The sequence below is a fragment of the Beta vulgaris genome, chromosome 9, assembly GCF_026745355.1.
Source record: "Beta vulgaris subsp. vulgaris cultivar EL10 chromosome 9, EL10.2, whole genome shotgun sequence".
Taxonomy (NCBI): domain Eukaryota; kingdom Viridiplantae; phylum Streptophyta; class Magnoliopsida; order Caryophyllales; family Amaranthaceae; genus Beta; species Beta vulgaris.
Window position 1 is genome coordinate 31,495,953 of NC_079210.1, and position 18,707 is coordinate 31,514,659.

An 18,707-nucleotide genomic window follows, 5' to 3' on the forward strand; every position below is an offset into this window, starting at 1 on the left:
ATATAGTGAGTTTTATAGAGATATAATGAACTTATATACAATATAGTAAATTTTATTAGTAGAAAGCATATGGTGAAATTATATGCAATATAGTGGATGATTTAATTTTAATGTTTTAACATGTAGGAAGATGTAGATTGTGTAATATATATCGTGACATATGCTTTAACATATAGAAATATATAGTTTTTGTATGAATATACTTCCTCCGTTTCTTTTTACTTGCAACGGTTTGACTTTTACACTATTCACCAACTCTACTTAGTTTGTGTTTGGTGATTTATAGTTAAGGTAAAACATATTCATGTGGGATCTTGTTAGATGCGTCTAAATGTATATTTTCCGAATATATACTTTTTGTAATTTTTATTTATCGGTAATTAAACTTATTGATGGTTAAAAATATGCATTGGCAAGCGTGAATGTCAAACTGTTGCAAGTAAAAAGAAACAGAGGAAGTATGATATAATGAGTGTCTAAATAATATAGTGAGTTTGTGCATGATATAGTGAGTATCTAAATGATAAAGTGTATTGTTTCTAAATAATTAATTTTTGCATGATATAATATGTTTTCAAATGATATAGTGAGTTTTTGAATGATATAGTGGGTTTCTGAATGATATAGTGAGTTTTTGAATGATATAGTGGGTTTCTAAATGATATAGTGATTGTTTAGAAATGAAGTAGATTTTGCATGAATGTTTTTGAATGACATAGTGAGTTTATGCATGATATAGTGTGTTTTCGCATGATATATTGGGTTTTTGATTGATATAGTAGATTATTCAGAAATAATAGGTGCTTTTTGGTCTGGAGCACAATAATGTTAACATGAATCGGGCCTACGCAAGTCAGATTTAAATCTCGACATGAAGTTATTACTTGGCAATAACTATTTGCAGGGGTCGACATTGGTAGGTTAAATGAGAAAATTAGTAAGTCAGGCTTTGAACAACGCCTTGAATAATTAGGGGTATCTCATATCCGTTCCAGATCCTATTCGAATTTCTACATAGTCTGATTCATATTCGAGCAAAAGGAATTTCGATCTAGAACAGTTAGGTTCAAATAACTAGAATATGTGTAATTGATTGAAAGTCCGATAATTTGTTGTTGAACTTTCTTTTGAACTTCGTTGTTTGTTTTTTTTTTGAAAACACATGTATGATGCATGTATCAGTCCAAAGAAACATATTTTCACGCGGATATCATATAGCCCAGTTGGTAAAGTCGTGTGGAGATGATTTCTCAAATTTGTCGAATCTTGTCTATCTCACTATACTTAGTTGCTCATTCACACCAAGAAAAAAAAAAAAAACATATTTTCACCCCTAGACTACATCTAAGAATATTGGTTACCTTGGATACAAGCAATGCTTTCATTACCTATCAGAATAACCAAGCCATATTAGGTAAGAGGGGAGATTTGTGGTCTAATGTTTGCGGTGTGAGAGGCGAGGGTAATGAGAGCTAATTGCTTGAAAAATCAGATACCTATCTACTTACATGATGTCAATGCGTGTTGGAAGATGTTATTATGAAGAAAAAAAGGATACTTTTGATTCTTAAACCAAAAAAATCATCAGTGGAAGTGCTTAAACACACGATGAGTAATGTAAAAGTAAAGTATCGCACCTAAAGATAAATGGAGTAATTGGAAAAAAAAAGAAAGAATGTAACGATGCTCAAACAAGATACACAAACAACGACATTTACCTTTGCAAAACAATCAAGGTATTGCTGTAGTGGAACAAGTTCTGCATGTAACTCTTCATGCTCTCCAGTTCCCTCATTACTTGCTCTCACACCTCGTTGAACAATCAACATGTTTTGAGATTGGTTGTATACTTAGTACAACTTCATTCTTTAGTGATAAATCCTCGCTATTTTACAAGCTATGTTGTGTCATTGACATATTCACACAATATGTTAATGCTAATGTTTCCTTTTATTAATAAAGAGAAAATTACTCAGGTACACTCGAAATTTGACATAATTCTCAAATAAAAAGTTTGAGAATTACGTCAAACCTCATGAATTTTCCCTTAAATAAAAAGTTTATATACTCACTCCACTGAGTTGTTGACATAATTTTATATTGACCAACTCAATATTATACACAAAAGAATAATGCTTAAGATTTGTAATTGAAAAATCACACACAAATTCAAATGATCACTGAGCCAATCTCCAATCAAGCCAAGAAAAAATAGCAGCCAAACAACACAACTTAGACACTGCAAAACACCAATTTAATACTTGTCAATCAAATTCAGGAACCGGACCTTCCTCAGGACCAGCCAAAACCCATTCTCCTCGCTCATTCAAAACCATCCCTTTATTCTTCTCAACCCACCAAGATGGTGGAACAAGACATTCTTCTTTGAGATAATCACATGATTTATTAACCAACGCGATACTCCGTTCAATTACAAGCCTAAACTCTTCCTTAATGCCTTGCCAACCATTCACAATATGCAACATAGCTTGCAAGTTATGCCAATCACCAACATGTCTCGAGTGCTTTAAGTACGGCGATTTCCTTGAATCGATCTCTAGTTCAGTCCCTATGTGTACGTACCCCATGAGTCTAGCGGGATAAAGTGGTATTGTGTCTATCACATTTCTAACATGCAGGATTTTAAGATTAGGGTGTAAGTTCACCCTATTTTTAAAGCTCTTGTTACCCACTTTAGGACAACCGAAAACAATGGCCGAGACTGGGATCTCCCTTGTTATATTCTCAACAATGTCAAAAGCACTTATTACTGATAGTGTTGCTCCTAGGCTATGGCCTGTTAATATGATGCTAAGTTCTTCATCTTTGTATTGATCAATTAGCTGTTTGATCTTGTTTGAAATCTGTGCTCTTGCACTAAGTTTCGTGAAGGGGGATTTTTCGTCATCGGAGGTGTAAATTGTAAGCCAACCTTTCATAACTTTGGGCAATGTATGTCCATGTTCATCGTGATCTTCATCTTCATCTTCGTCATCTTCTCCGTTCTCATTGTGGTCTGCGGATCAAGAAACAGAATTACATTATGAGCTTAAGCATTGACATCAATTAATACTTTGTCTCTTGAATGGTTGTTCAAAAAATGCCAACTTCATCATATCGGTTATAAATAATATTTCTTCATATCAATTTTTGGTGGCATACTTGGCCAAATGAAACGTAGTATTGAATCATGAATGTGTAGTATAGTAAATAAATAAAAAACTGGTAGTATATGAAAAACAAAATATAACCATAATTTAGTAGCTTTATTAGTTATACTGAAACTAAGGTGTTGTTTGGTTGCATTTGGGATGTTATATTTCCATTGTTCTTGCAATTCCTATATAACTTCATGTCCTAAGAATTGAGTAATGCTAATTATTTAGTCGAGCATAGGCAGTTGGAGTTGCCATATGAAGTTCTACTTATTTAGGAGAGGTCATGTTAGCAACTTCTCATTTTATTAGAAGCATAACTTCCTAAAAAGTTTCATTTTATATCATCATGTCAACTTAACAACCACTTTGATTCTTATTTTCTATGAAATTAGACTATCTATAAATTAGAATGTTTATAAAAACAATACCTAAAACCACAAGAAGTCTATTGCCTATACTTGCTAAGTTTGATGAGGTTTTTCTCTTGTAAACAAGTCTCAGTTTGATCTCCCTAAGACACTTAAGACTCATTGGGTACACATTGTATACGTTGTAATAATAATATGTTAATAACTAATTTACATTTCAATTCGTATAAAAATATCGTACTGTAGTAACTGTACCAATGTTACTAGCAGTAATCCCCGTCAAAAAGAAAAGAAAAATGTTACTAACAGTAATTTAAGTCATAAAACATATTTTTTTTAATCACATAATTATTAATCAATATCACATTCAAGCTTGTCATCGATAGTGAAGATAAATGTGAAATTGAATGAAATAATTGAGGATGGATACACTTTAATTAGCATAAATATTAATATGAGACGTTTCTGATAAGATTATGTAAAATCATTCTGGAATATGGTATATAGACTACAATACTAGATACTTTTACAAATTGCAAGAGGACTCATCCATGTATTGACTATTGAATCTTCGGCTCCTATAGTTTGATGTTACATGCTACCAACTTGCAAATGAAGATTATATATATCTGGAGATTAGAAGAAAATATTCCAAAAAACTAAGATAATGACATAGTACTAGATTACTAATTACTAAGATACTGATTGGCAAGTATTTTTAAAACAAAAATCATTATAATATTTAAATTTAAGGCTGTATTATCAGAAATAGCACGGCATTGGGTGTGTTAGCCTTTTTTTTTTTCCTTGGAATAGTTCCAAAAAAATTATTTTAATGAAAATATTATGTGTTTATATAAAAAGTTTGGTTCAGTTGGAATATTCCCTCCAAAATTCTAATTTTAATTCTTGCATAGCTTTTCCATCAACCCGGTCCCCCAAACCAACCATCTATTTTTCATTATTATTTGACGGAGTTTTTCTAATGCCAGACAATAATGACATTGACACATTATTTGTCCAGCCATCTCTTTATTCTTTTCCTTTTGGAAGATAGCACAATAGCACTACATAAAGAGGGAAGCATAATAATTTTAAGTATATCAAGTTTGATTAGTAGGGGTGGTGGGAAACTTCACTTGTAATCTGGTAAAGTTACAAGTTTGAACCCCACTATACTTGTGTTTGGAAATAGGGATTTTCTTATATTTTCCTACTCACAAGCATTAATTATATAATTGAGCTGACTGATCTGAATAAGGTATTAATCTCATATAGTTTTTTGTCATACCAAAGAGGTCCTAGTGGGGACTTAAAAAAAAATAATTTGAAGTATGATACTACCTCCGTTTCTTTTTAATTGTTACACTTACACTTTTCACGCATGCCAATGCACTACTTTGAGCCTTTATATCTCTTATTTTGTATTTGTAAAAAATATAAAAACTATATATTAATAAAATACATACTAATACGAATCTAACAAGATCCCACATGACTATGTTTTTATTCACGTATAAATCACAAACGAGGGTCAAAGTGCAATTTGTGAATAGTGTAAAATGTCAAAGTGTAAAAATTAAAAAGAACGGAGGTAGTACAATATAACAGGCGAAAATTATCCCAAAAGGTTTTCACTAGTCAGAAATCAAAATAATCAACTTTGACTGCCAGGTATCACACTTTATAGTGGTCAACAATTTACTGGCAGCCTAATCCAAACGTTTATAGTGCTTGCTGCCAAACCCCCCACTTAAACATGTAAAAGGTAATATTCTAAAGAATTAAAGTATCGAAAAAGTAAGGACAGTATTATATTTATCTGTGGGTAGTTAACCCATTATAAATAAAATAATTATTAAAAAATTATTAAAATTGATGAGTTGAATTTTATTATTTATTTATTTTTATTAATAGTGGGTTGCTGATCCACTAGATTGATAAAGTTTTTTCCAAATAGTAATATTTCGAAAGCCAATTATAGCAATATTAAGTTATTTACATAAGTTTTCGTGATGATATATCTAGATTCTAGCATATGAAAAATGGTGTCACTTTACTGCAAATATCAAAAAAACCTTACATATATTAAACAAGTACATGTAATTATTAAGATCGTTTTCGATTAGTTTATAATTTAATATTAACTGTTGATCTTAATATCCTTTCCGTCAAAAAAATATCCTTACAAATAAAATTCTTTTAGGTGCAATAAAGAAGACTAGCTAGCAAGAATTATGTGTAATTGTAGTATACTCTATCAAACAATAGTCATTTAGGGTGTTTGGTATAGAAAAATTTGATTTAGGAAGCGGATTCAAAAAAGTGTTTCCATTTCTAATTATTTGGTATGAGTGTTAAGTAACAAATACCGTTTTCGGAGGGAAACACAATCCCCCATTTGTAACCCTTATCAAACTAGTGGAAACAAATCACGTTTCCTTCCTCAATTATAAACCTCTCAATTATTTCCATTCCACAAGGATGCCAAACAACTACTAAAGACAACAATTATTATTTCTATTTTTCTTTTTATCCAAATTCTTTTTATTCCGTTTCCATTGATCATACCAAATGCTCGCTTATTATTATTCTTAATTAATTTGATTTTGCTATGGTCTTTTCAGATCATTTTTTTTTTTTTTTTTTTGAGGAAATGGTATTTTCATATTATCAGAGCTCAGTTAGTGGCGCAATAATTGTACGTACATATACGAACATCATCTCAACTCTCTTATATGATGCAAGTTTGGAATCTTTGTAACTTTTTCTTATAACATTGACCATTTCACTATAATTATCAACAAAGATATGATACAAATTGATATGGGAATCATAGAAATACTTCCAAAATCATATTAAAACTGTAGACATTTTAGAATTGACAAGGTTAAAAATTAAATTACGGAGGCAGCCTATAGAAAAGAACCCACGAAATAAAGAGAGAAAAAAGCCACGAATTTAGAGTCATAATAATAATTAAAGGATAAAAAATTACTAACCATGATCACCTCCTTCAGACAGCAAAGGCATAGCAGATTGAAGTTTAGCCCCAAGAACATCAATCCATTCATAGTTTCTTGTAGTTCCTCTCCACGCTACATAAATTTCTCTTCTCCCAATCTCATTACTCACTTCATCATTAGAAACTGCAATATAACCAATCCAATTAGACTCTCTATCCCACCTCTCACGTGACATGGACTTAAAGAGAAAGGCCTCAGGAACGCTAACACGTGCGGTGGCATAGAGAAACCCTACGACATCATACTTATCAGAGCCACCAGGGAAGGCGGTTTTCTTAAGAAGGTCAGCCTTAGCGTATCGACTAGCGCCGCAGTAGGCGGAGTTAGGATCGTTTATGAAGGTGTCGTAGGTGACTTGACAGAAGTCACCACAACGAAGGATCAGACGTCGAAGATCTTCATTGAGTGGGTCCAGAAGGTGATCCCAGTTGTGGGACCCTAGGAGGTGCTGCCATGTAGGGCCTCCATCTGAGAGTCCTAGCTCTACCATGTCTGTTTCAGCCATGGCTCATGAGAAAATGGTAAAGAATGGTGTTTGGAGAGTAAGGATGAATGTGATGAAGGTAGTATTGGTGATTGTTTGTTGGACGAGCAATTTAGGGAGTTATTAACTTTAATAGCATTGGCCAGATTGGGTTGACTTATGAAGGTAATATATCAATAATATCGTCTCTTGTTTTGGACCACTATTATTTCCAGGTGGGAAATGAGCACTATTGTTACACTGCTTGTGATAACCTTCTTGTATTATAATATGGATAAGAAAGTGATATAAAGTTAATACTTAAATGGAAATAAAGTTTTATTAAAAAAAATTGCGAAGGTGAAGTGTCCTATTGATCTGGAACCTTGCAGGCCCAATTACATAGAGAAGATCTTTTGAGGCCTCAATATTGTTGGATACAAACCTTACCACTAAATCAAGTACTACTTGGTATTGCTGTATGAGAATATGAGATAAGGATAAAGCATGTACTACACATCTTCTTTTGTTTGGAATGAAATGAGAATTATTATTATTTTCGTTTTAATAGGTAAAAGAAATTCTCTATAGTGTCTTCGCACAAGACTCCTACTTAGAGGCTCCTTAAAAGCTAGACGCACTTCGAAGCCCCCTCCTCACCCCCTCCCCCACTTAAATCCCAAGCAAGTTGTATTAAGCATTGTTATTTAAATCCCGACCTGTATTTTCTTAGTAACTAAGGCCCTATCAATATGTAAAAATCCTCATACCATCCCTCATTCGCTTTTTTATTTCATTTAAACCTTGTCATTCTCTCTCTTTACACTCTCTCTCCTTCCCCAATTTTCATGTTTACTTCCCGTCATGATGGATATATCACATATTTGATGTGAAAGAGTAGGGTTAGAGCAGTGTTAGATCTCATCAATGATTGTGGTTTTGGAGAACCCACCTTGCTTTGACCCTCATCTCCCTGGTAAACAAAAGCTACATATCTTATAATCCTATCTCGTAATCCATACCCTATCTACCCTTCTCGAAAACCACTTCTTTAAGGTTTAGATTGTTATGTTTAGTTTGCCCTATTCCACAAACTTTTACTTTATGAGTAAATAATTTATTAATTAAGGGTTAAGTTAAAATCCAGCCAGGATATAATACATGATTTTCCCATATCCCCAAGTTTGCTAGATTTAGTATTCTTATTTAATTGAATTATTCTTAACTATAATATCATACTAGGGTTGGTTATTAGAGAATCGATTATTCTTAATTGCAATAGGAATTGAATCTAGATGGATCGTGTTGATTTTAAGAGCATGAATTTCTATGTGACAATAAGCATATGCATTGTTAAGAAGATTATATAGTTTTTATTGCATGAATCTATTAAGATAGTTATAATGTGTGTTTAAGAAATTCATAGATACTCGAGTAATGAGGTTTAATTTAAGGGGCATATATCACTCCTCATGACTTTTAGAAAATATACCCTCAATGTTTGTTTAGAAATTATTTTTGTGCACCATATATTAAATTACCGTATATTAAATTATTATTTTCTAATAATAATTTAATTTCTAAACACACATTTCACCAAATACCCTCGACAAATCACGAAATTCACAATATACCCTCAATGTTTCAACAATTCACCATATACCCATGACTTTTCATTTTTGTGCACCAAATACCCTTTTTTTAACTACCGTTAACTCACCGTTAACATTATTTACCATTTTGCCACAATCAACTCCTAACCCTAAAATCTAAACCTAATCCCTAACCCTAATCTAAATACTAACCCTAAAATCTAAGCCCTAAACCTTAACCCTAAGCCCAGCCCAGCCACCTCCCCTTCCCCCTCCCCCTCCACCATCCCCCCCACCCCTTCCTCTGCCGCAACCCCCACCCCACCCTCCCCCACCCCTCCCTCTGCCGCAACCCCCACCCCCTCCCCTTCCCTCTGCCGCAACCGACGAGCTCCGGCGACAACCACCACCACTCCTCCATCTACTAACTGTCGTCTGCTAGTTAATCCCACCTCTGACCAAGCACACTACTCCCTCACCTTCATCGCTGCTATCTCAAGCCCCCCCTCTCTCCTAATCTCTCGCATGTTCTTCCGATTACGAAGCGTTTCACAATCAGCGCGACTTAGGTTAAGACCGACAAAGGATTTTCCAATCACCGAAAACTTGAATCCATCCTAAGACCAATGATTACAAAGCGTTTCAACATTGTAAATCAACGCGATTTTGGGGGGGGAGTTGGCGCGATTTTGTAGGGATGGTGAGGAGGGGGGACTGTAGGGGTGGCGAAAGGGGAGGGGTCTGGGTTTGGTGTTCGAAGGGAAGGGGTGAGTGGTGGTCGGCGGTGAACGGACGCGCAGCGTCGGTGGGGTGGGGGAGACCGACAAAAGCAGCGACGGTGGGGGTAGGAGAGGTCGGCACGCACATCGGCGGTGGGAAATGGGGGTGGGGTGGAGGGGAGGGGTGGGGGTGGGGGCTGCCAAGGGGTAGGTTTAGGGTAAGGGGGAGGGTTTAGGGGAAGCATTGGGGTTAGATTAGGGTTAGGGTTAAGTTAAATTAGGATTAGGGCTTAACGATGGTAAAATCGTAAATAAATCTAACGGTGGGTTAACGATAGTTAGGAAAAGGGTATATGGTGCACAGTTTTCGAAACTCGAGGGTATACGGTGCATTTCTGTAACATTGAGGGTATATGGTGGATTTCTTGATTTGTCGGAGGTATTTGGTGAAAAAACCGTTTAATATATTGCAAAAAATAGACCTAATATAACCAGATTCGATTTAACGACAACTCACAATTAATCTTCTTACTCTCACTGTCATAACTGTTCGCTGCCGATCGCATCTCGCCCTCACCGCCGGCGCCACACTCTTTTGCGAATGTCGCGTCTCCCTGAAGGTTTGTGTAATTCTCCATAAATTTATGGATTTTATAAATATATTTTAGTATTTATATTTAAATATAATTTAGTTCGAAATGATTTATTTATTTAAAGAAGGTTGACCAGTTTGAAAGTTAGAAATTATTTTAAGGATTTAAGGAAGTTAAAATATTTTTGTTTAGGCATGCTTTGAAAAATATTTCAAATACTAATTGGATTTGGAAAAGAAGTATAAATGGATTGAGGAATCCAAATTCTAAGTGGATTAAGAAAAGGAGTTCTATTGATGTTAGGATTTCTAAATCATCAATCCTGTTTGGACCCAATAAATCCTTAGTGGGCCCCGCATATTCAATAGGCACGTGCCAGTATGGCAAACCCTCAGTGGGTCCCATCCATCTCGGATCTTGCGCCAACTTGGCATGACATTTTCACGTATTTCAACGCTTATAAATAGGGAGCAGATCCCCATTTATTGAGGTAATGAATTCTAGATAAACTACTTCACGCATCCCAATTAATACACATCAACTGACTTGATCGTCGGAGGGGCGATCCTGAATCCACCCCCGGGGTAGTCTAACTCTCCATTTTGCACGTCCCTCGTCATTCTCCGAGCAGCTGGTCACCATCTCATTTCTTGATCTTGATCTATCCCCCATCATACAAGCTTTTACCTGAAACAGGTTAGCGTCGTCTGTAGGGACATTGAACTAAAAGCCATGGCCAATACTCGAAGAACCCGGCGACGACAGAGGTCTCCAAGCCCGTCACATTTTACGGGGACTCCGCCCCCCAAAGTAGCCGATGAGATGGCAGGGAACCCTCGAAGAGCTCTCGTCCTCTCATCTCGCCACCAGCGTATCCTCGAAGAGGTCCACTCTTGAGAGGCAACCTGTGCCATCACTCTGGGGAACCTCGATAGAGGATGGTTCTGCCCCAGATTGAGCCCCCTCGATTTGAGCAAACTAGTTCCAATCCAGTCACTCAGCAAGACCTCCAACAACTGGCGGATTGTCTTAGCGACAACCTCGAGCGCAGCCTCAGGACCCTGATACTTGACTTCCAAAACAAAGGGGATGGCACCTCGAACATGCCTCCCATTCCTCCCATTCCTTTATTGGTCTTGGGACATACTCGAGCAGGTCGCCTCGACCCTCCACCTCAGGTCATAATCCTCGACCCCCCTAACTCACCTCCAGTTCCTCAAAGATCAGCTCGAACTGCTCCCGGCAAAGGAGACGCGAGGCACGTAATCAATGAACGCTACCTAAGAAATGGTAGACGTGATGCCCGCGAAGTCTTGAATGAGAAGCCAACACGGTCTAGAGGAGGAGAGACTCCCCAATCCCTAACCGGGAATGGAGGGAATCTTGACAGCAAAAAAAGACGACAGAGCAAGGATCTAGTAGCTCTAAGCCCAGTGAAGAATCCGGGGTCCAAATGGGCAACTTGGGTTTCATCACTCCTTTCAGCAAAAGCATCATGCGAACTCCCAACCCGCAAAAAGTTAAAGTCCCCCTAATCGAACACTATGGTGGAACCACTAATCCCATCGATCACTTGGCAGCATTTAAAGCATAAATGAGTATGCAAACAGGTAGCGAGGTTGCGTGGTGTAAGTTCTTCCCCACCACCTTGAAGGGACTGGCTCTCACCTGGTTCACGGAGCTTCCCCCCGGAAGCATCTCGAACTTCGCGGCCCTCGAGACGGCCTTTAAACAAAACTTTATAACAGGACGAAGACACCGCAAGACCAGCATCCAACTGATGTCCATCAGACAACAAAGAGACGAAGACTTGGTGGATTATATCAAGAGATTCAATGAAGAATCCCTGAAGGTCTCCGACCTCCAGGACATCGTCACATTCACCGCACTCATGTCAGGGTTGTATCCCTCGAGTAGGTTCAAGCTCAAACTCCAAGAGAGCGAGGCTTCTACATTCTCCAAGGCCATGAACCTTGCTCAAAAGTTCATCCAAGCTCCGGCATTTGCAAAACGCATAAGGAACCTAGTTCCAACTAAAGGAAGCACGAGTATACTCCTCGAGCGAACGCCCCAAGAGATGTCCCTCGAAAGGAAAGAGATAAGAAACCCCGACTGGACGACAACTGAAACGATCCTCTATACAATCTGAACAGAAGAGAAATCTACCTCGATATCAAAGAGAAGTATACTCTACTAAAGCCTAATCGTATTAGAACTTTTGTCAATAAGAGAGACAAGAGGCTCTGGTGCGAGCACCATCACGATTGTGGTCACATAACGCGTGACTGTCGAGAGTTGAAGAGAGCGCTAGACAAACTAGCTGATGAAGGAAATTGAACCGATACTTAAAAGATCCGAAAAAGAAGAAAAGTGAGCCTCGAAGAGAAAAGCAGCCCCGAAGTGATGAGACAACTGGGTATGTAAACGTCATTGTAAGAAGATATGCTTCGGGCGCTCTCGAAATGAATACCTATATGCCCTGAAGAATAGGATGGACGTCACTACCTCGGCTAAGTTCCCTACGATGACATTCAAAGACAGTCATCGACCAATTAAGACCCTACACGATGACCCCCCTGGTTGTCGAGACGAAAATAACGAATCTACGGGTAGGTCGAGAACTGATCGATAGTGGGAGTTCTGCAGATAGCATCACAATGGACTGCTTAAGTAAGCTGAAGTATCGGGAGGCAGATCTCACGCCCATCGATCAACCTTTACTGGGGTTTGGCGGACAGTCCGTCCACCCACTTGGCTCGATCAAACTTCCCACTCGAATAGGAGAGAAGGGAAAAGGAAGAAATGTGATCATCGATTACCTGGTCGTCGACACCAACCTCCCCTACAATGTAATAATAGGGCACCTAACCCGCAACAAAGTCAAAGCTTTCATCTCAACATACCAACTACTCCTACAATTCGAGGGGGACGATGGCAAGGTCGCTCGATTATTTGGTGACCAAAAGTCCACCCGAGAATGTTATGTCAACATTCTCAAGAGCAAGGATAAAGAAGAAATCATTCGGAAAAGAAAGCATCCCGAGCCTGAAGAGCCCCTCCCTGTCATGGGACTCTACGTGGCTGAAAATCCCAAGCGGTACGAGAGGCCTCGACGGGTAGACAGGGATGAAAAAGTATGCATCGACGAAAAGAAAGGTCGGACAGTTTGAATCGGTAAGAAAGTTCCTTGCAGCATAAAGGCCGAAATTATAGAGGTCATTCGAGGGTTTCAAGACGTGTTTGCTTATACCGTCGACGAAATGCCCGACATCAATCCCAGCTTATGGTCCATCGATTAAATATCCGAGAAGGACACCGGCCAATCAAACAAAAGCTCGGGCACGAAGGGGTAAAAAGAAGCACTGCCACCGTGAAGGAAGTCAAGAAGTTGTTGGCCGCAGGCTTCATTCGAGAGTGTCAATACACTGAATGGCATGCCAACATAGTCCTAGTTCGCAAGTCATCTAAGGCCTGGAGAATGTGCGTCGACTTCACAGACTTGAACGAGGCTTGTCCAAATGACGACTTTCCTCTCCCTAAGATCGACAGACTAGTCGACTCGACGGCAGGACATGCACTATTCAGCTTTATGGATTCTAATGCGGGATATCATCAAATTCTCATGGTCGAAGAAGATCAGGTACGCACAACTTTCACTACCAATTCTGGCGTTTACTATTATAAGGTGATGCCCTTCGGCCTCAAGAATGCAGGAGCCACCTACCAGCGGTTTGTAAACAAAATGTTCGAGAAGCAAATAGGGCGAAATATCGAAGTCTATGTCAACGACATGATCCTGGAGAGAAAAAAAAGAGGAAGACAATATCTCAGACTTAAGGGAAAAACTTTCTACCCTACGCACCTACAACATGAAGCTAAATCCAAAGAAATGTGTCTTCGGTGTAAAAGAAGGAAAGTGCCTTTGGTTTTCTTATGGATGAAGAAAGGGAATAGAGGCCAACCCTGATAAAATTCAAGCTATCATTTAAATGAAAAGCCCTCGAACAGTTAAAGAGGTCTAGCGCCTAGGCTGTATGGCGGCCCTGGGTCGTTTTATTTTTCGATATGTCGACTAAAGCTTGTACTTCCTTAGAGCGTTGAAGCAATTGACATTCGACTGGGATAAAGCTGCACAAGAAGACTTTCGGCAACTCAAGGCCCATTTGGCCAGCCTCCCTAAACTTGTCTCACCCTTGAGACACTCTTTGTCTACCTGACCGTATTAAAACACGCCCTCAGCGCAGTCCAAGTCGCCGAGCCACCCCCTTCGAGGCTCCCTTCGAGTATACTTCATCATCCAGTATACTTCATAAGCAAGTATACTTCATACGCCACGCCCTTCGAGAATCAGCATCCAGTATACTTCATAAGCCACGCCCTTCGAGGCGCAGAAGCCAAGTATCTTCCCATTGAGAAGATCATTTTGGCCCTTGTCCTCGCCACTCGAAAACTCAAAGGAACGAACCAGTTTAGCAGGGTGACACACTGGCCTAACCAACTCTTAGATTTTGGCATCGAATCCGAGCCACGACGTGCTATCAAAGCACATGCTTTAGCAGACTTGATAGCATAATGCACTTCTAGACCCGAACCTATGGAGTAAGGCTTATGGGAGCTGGTTGTCGACGGGTCATCATCAAAGGTCGGATGTGGAGCCGGAATCTTTATCTCAGACCCACAAAAGATCAGAACATAATACACCATCAAGTTCGATTTTGCTGCCTCGAATTATGAGGCCGAGTATGAAGCACCACTCCTCGGGATCCATCTATGCAAAATAGCTGGTGCCCGAAAGCTCAGAGCTCACTCCGACTCTCAGCTCATCGTTGGACAAGTAACGGGGGAGTTCGAAGCTAAAGAAAACAACATGAAGATGTACCTGAAGAAGGTAAAGGCAGAAATTACTGATCTAGCTCCCTTCACCATTACGCATATCCCTGGATCTGAGAATCAGCAAGCAGATGCGTTGTCGAGATTAGCTAGCTCGGCAAAAGACCTCTCACCTCGACCCATCATGTGCGAAGTCTTGAAAGCTCCAAGTATCAACAGGGGGGTAGCCACCCTTGATAGAAGCCCTAATTGTATGGATAAGATCATATCTTTTTCTCGAGATGGCATCCTCCCTACTTCAGGGCAACGAAGGTTCCTGCTGGTGACTGTATATTACTCTACGAAATGGGTAGAGGCTGCAACTTTGGCATCCATCACTTATAAACAAGTCCTACCTGGGCTCACCCCTCGAGGTTGTTAGGGGCGGGAACCTGACGCTCGACCTGAGGGGCCTCACTAGTCCCTCGATCTTCTTGGGAGAGCGCCTTTACACCTTTCTCGACTTCAGCGTAGGAGAGGCTAGGGTAGATCCTCTCGAGTATTGCCCGCACCTTTCGAACGGCCTCAACGTGGCCTATCTCGGAGGCTTGCAGGGATGCGTCATCGTTGAAGGTCCTCCCTTCCACGGAGACCTTCCAGTCATTGAGAATCGCATCTCGGCACTCCCAAGCCTTGGTGATGGCCTCCTCAGCATTCTTCTAGGCCTTCTCCGCCCGCTGATCAGCCTTCTTGCAGTCCTTAAGGGCCTCCCGTCGTATCTTGCTGGCTGACTCCATCTACTCCGTGATGACCTTGATAGATTGCTCAAGGTCCATCACCTTCTCATCAAAAGCCTCTCGGGCCTTCTTCATAGCCTCAAAGAGCCGCATCTCGGCTAATCAAAGACGGTTGACGAGGGCATCTCGCCTGTCGAGGTCCCCGCAGCAATCCCTGGCTTGGACCTTCGAGCCAAAGCCGATACCCTAATCGATAGTCATCCCCACCCCTTCAAATGGGGGCGGGACCTCAAGCTTCACCTTGGAAGCATCTGCCAGTGCCCTCGAGGGGGTAGAAGCACTCGAATTGGACTTAGCCAATTGGCGACGTTTGGCCGCTCGAAGGGCCTCAGTAGTGATCAGGGATTGAGACATCATCGTTCGAGATTGAAAGAGAAGGATCAAGGATCGAGCTAAAGAAGAGAGAGAAAAGAGGAAGAGTGAATTACGAATTATGCAGGCATTTCTGTCCGTACTTATAAGCAAATAAGTTTGCAGTTCTCAAAGATTCATTAAATCTAACCCCCACAGTGGGCTCTACGTGTCAAAGCCCAAATTGCATGTAACGCGCCACACGCTTACATGGCCCAGGGCCAAGTCAGGAGCATAGGAGGATATTGAAGGATCACTTGGGCAGTTGGGCTCGAGTATGTTACGTCTCGAATGACCGAAAATTAGGCAACGAAGTGCAAAGCAACAAAAATGAAGAAAGAGTGGTTGAGCCAAAAGATTCCATTCATTGAAGTAAAAGATTTACATTCTAAAAAGCCATTCAAGACTTAGCTAATTACAAGGCAAAAAGCAAAAAGGCAAAAAGCAACAGGCAAAAAGCAGAAGGACGAGTGAGCCAAAAAGATCATGTTGAGCTGCTCGAGGACCCGCTACTCGAGGTATCAGAGGCCTCTTCGGCTTCCTCAACTTCTTCATCATCGTCTTCGTTGTCATTGGAAGCGGGAGTACTCGAGTAGTGTTGCTCTCCAGGATCCTCGTCGTCGGCCACCTCTCCTCCGCCAGCGTTTGGCACTTCCTCAGCTAAAATGCCCTCGATGTCCAAAGCATCGTCGACCTTAAGCTCTGCATCAACCGTCGAGTTATATTCCGATTCGACCTTACTCCAACCAGCAGCCCCATGTTGGCGGAAAAATCTTTGCCCTCCTTGGAGTCCTTCCACTTCTAGATGATAAGCTTTTTGGTGCGCTTGACACTATCCCTCTGGCTTATAGCATCCTGAAGCTTTTGGTCTAAAGCAGCCTTATCTTCGGCCATTTGCTTCCTTTCGATCTTGAAGTCTTTGTTAAGTTGCTCGATTTCAAGTTCTCGATCTGAGGCAAGCTTGGTTTACTCCGCCAACTCCTCTCGAAGCTTCCGGGAGCATTAGTGTGTCAATGGCCCATCACGGCCATCCGGATCGAGTGCTGAAATAAAGAAACAGTTAGCGCCAAATCATCTTGAAACAAAATAAGTAATGGTTGAGACTTACGTCAATCCAGGTAGAGTGAAGCATTTCGACTTCCTCGTCTTACGAAAGATCCCGGATGACCTCGATATCCGTCATATTGAGAAGCGCTTCACCGCTGAGTCAAAAAGAGCAGCCTTCTGCATACTTGATCGCTTTGTGAACGGAAGCACGATGGTTTCCGAGTCTAAAGTCTTTCTCCTCTTAGGGATTGGCGAATCCTCCTCTCGAGGGGGTGGGATTTCCCCAACCTCACGAGTCTCCATAGATTTCCCCTTCGAGCGAGGAGTAACTCCTTTAGAAACCTCCCTCTTGTCGTCAGTCCCTCGAGGAGTGACAATGGCAGATGCAGTAGGGGGTCGAGTTTTTGGCCTCTTTGAAGGATCCTGCAAAAGTAAGAATCAGTAATCGAAGCGAAGAAAGAAGGAATAAGCAAACAAGGAAGTACACTACCTTTTGGGCTCGAGGTACTCGAGTATCCCCTCTCGACACCTTTTGTCAAATCTGGTCTTGCACCCGTTGATTCGCCGTTAAACACTTTTGTATTTCTTCGTCGAGTTCCTGGCGAGTAATAACTGCAAGACAAAAGAATCATATCAGTAGCCAAATTTAAAGAAGGGCGGTCGATTACCTAAACATCAAAATCCCTACCCTGGGGATAGGCATGACTCAACCCCATCGCTGACAAGAAGTGCTCATTACTCAGATCTTCCGCAGCAGGATTCCAAAGTTGAGGGACCTGCTTTCGGTCACCTCTGTCAATAATGGTGACACATTGGCAGTAAATAGCCACCCTAGCCTCGTCCTCGGTCATTCGAGGCACGGATCTGTTCAAACCCAGGTTGGGCCCCTCGAGTAAAGGAACAACAAGAAAATTCCACTACTCAGCACGATACACGTACATAAACTCAGTACAAAAGTGTTGCTGATTCGAGGGCATTACGCCCACGATTTTGTAAGGATAGCGAACTTGGAAGCTCCACCATCCTTCCCCATTCGAGGTAGCTGACATGACGACGATTCATCATATTTCACCACAACGTCAAGGAGGGTTCTACACCCATCATATTGCAAATAGCCAAGAAGCCTACCATCGAGCCCACACTGTTGGACATAAGTTGGCAAAGGGTCAGACCGTATGAGTAAAGCACCTCAACTATAAAAAAAGTGTAAGAGGAACCTCATACCAGCTCGAGATAAGCCTTATAAGGAGCTATACAACCCGTCAGGGGGTACAAACGGTCTCCGTGGGCTCCGGTATATACAAGGCGTAGGGGTGCTTAATCAGTAAGAGCTTTCAAGAAATCGAAGGTTATCTGTTAGGAACTCCATGAAAGGGCCTCAAACGTGGAAGTGCGCTATACCCCTGGGCATCGAGCACCTGAGAAGGGTCAGGACAGTTGAATTTCGTGGACAACACAAGAACCCCATTTATTAAAACCCCATCGGACAATGGTTCAAGCGGGGGAGGAGGGGTCCCCGAGCTAGATGATGAACCCCCGGTACCCATTAACAAGGGGCTCCATACAGAAAGGTCCATTTAAAAGAAAAACGAAGAAGCGAAAGAAGAAGGTCGTACCTTAATTAGAAGGGTCTTGAGATCCTCCCCTGAATCGAAGTGCGGCTATCGACCTTTGGCGCTCTCAAAATTATATAAATAAAGAACGCGTCTTTGGAAAATCAAAATACACAATCGGACAAAATAAGGTACTTGCTTCCCCTTATATAGACTGCCTGAAAAGGACGG

At 40.6% G+C, this 18,707-nt stretch overlaps 1 protein-coding gene across 1 annotated transcript; it reads right to left on the reverse strand.

The window, feature by feature from the left end:
* Positions 1-1,931: 1,931 nt before the first annotated feature.
* Positions 1,932-7,239, reverse strand: LOC104903503 (phospholipase A1-IIdelta). The gene is made up of 2 exons (XM_010691543.4): positions 6,529-7,239; positions 1,932-3,016 (listed from the first exon to the last, which is right to left on the reverse strand). The coding sequence occupies exons 1-2, from the start codon at positions 7,055-7,057 to the stop codon at positions 2,265-2,267; spliced, it is 1,281 nt and encodes a 426-aa protein (XP_010689845.2). The 5' UTR covers positions 7,058-7,239; the 3' UTR covers positions 1,932-2,264.
* Positions 7,240-18,707: the final 11,468 nt, after the last annotated feature.

Bases quoted from the DNA above. Each gene is read 5' to 3' on its own strand.
- LOC104903503 (XM_010691543.4), bottom strand. From the start codon at position 7,057: ATGGCTGAAACAGACATGGTAGAGCTAGGACTCTCAGATGGAGGCCCT. The intron at 3,017-6,528 runs GTTAGTAATTTT...CTTGATCCGCAG, and splicing joins GTCTGAAGGAGGTGATCATG to ACCACAATGAGAACGGAGAA.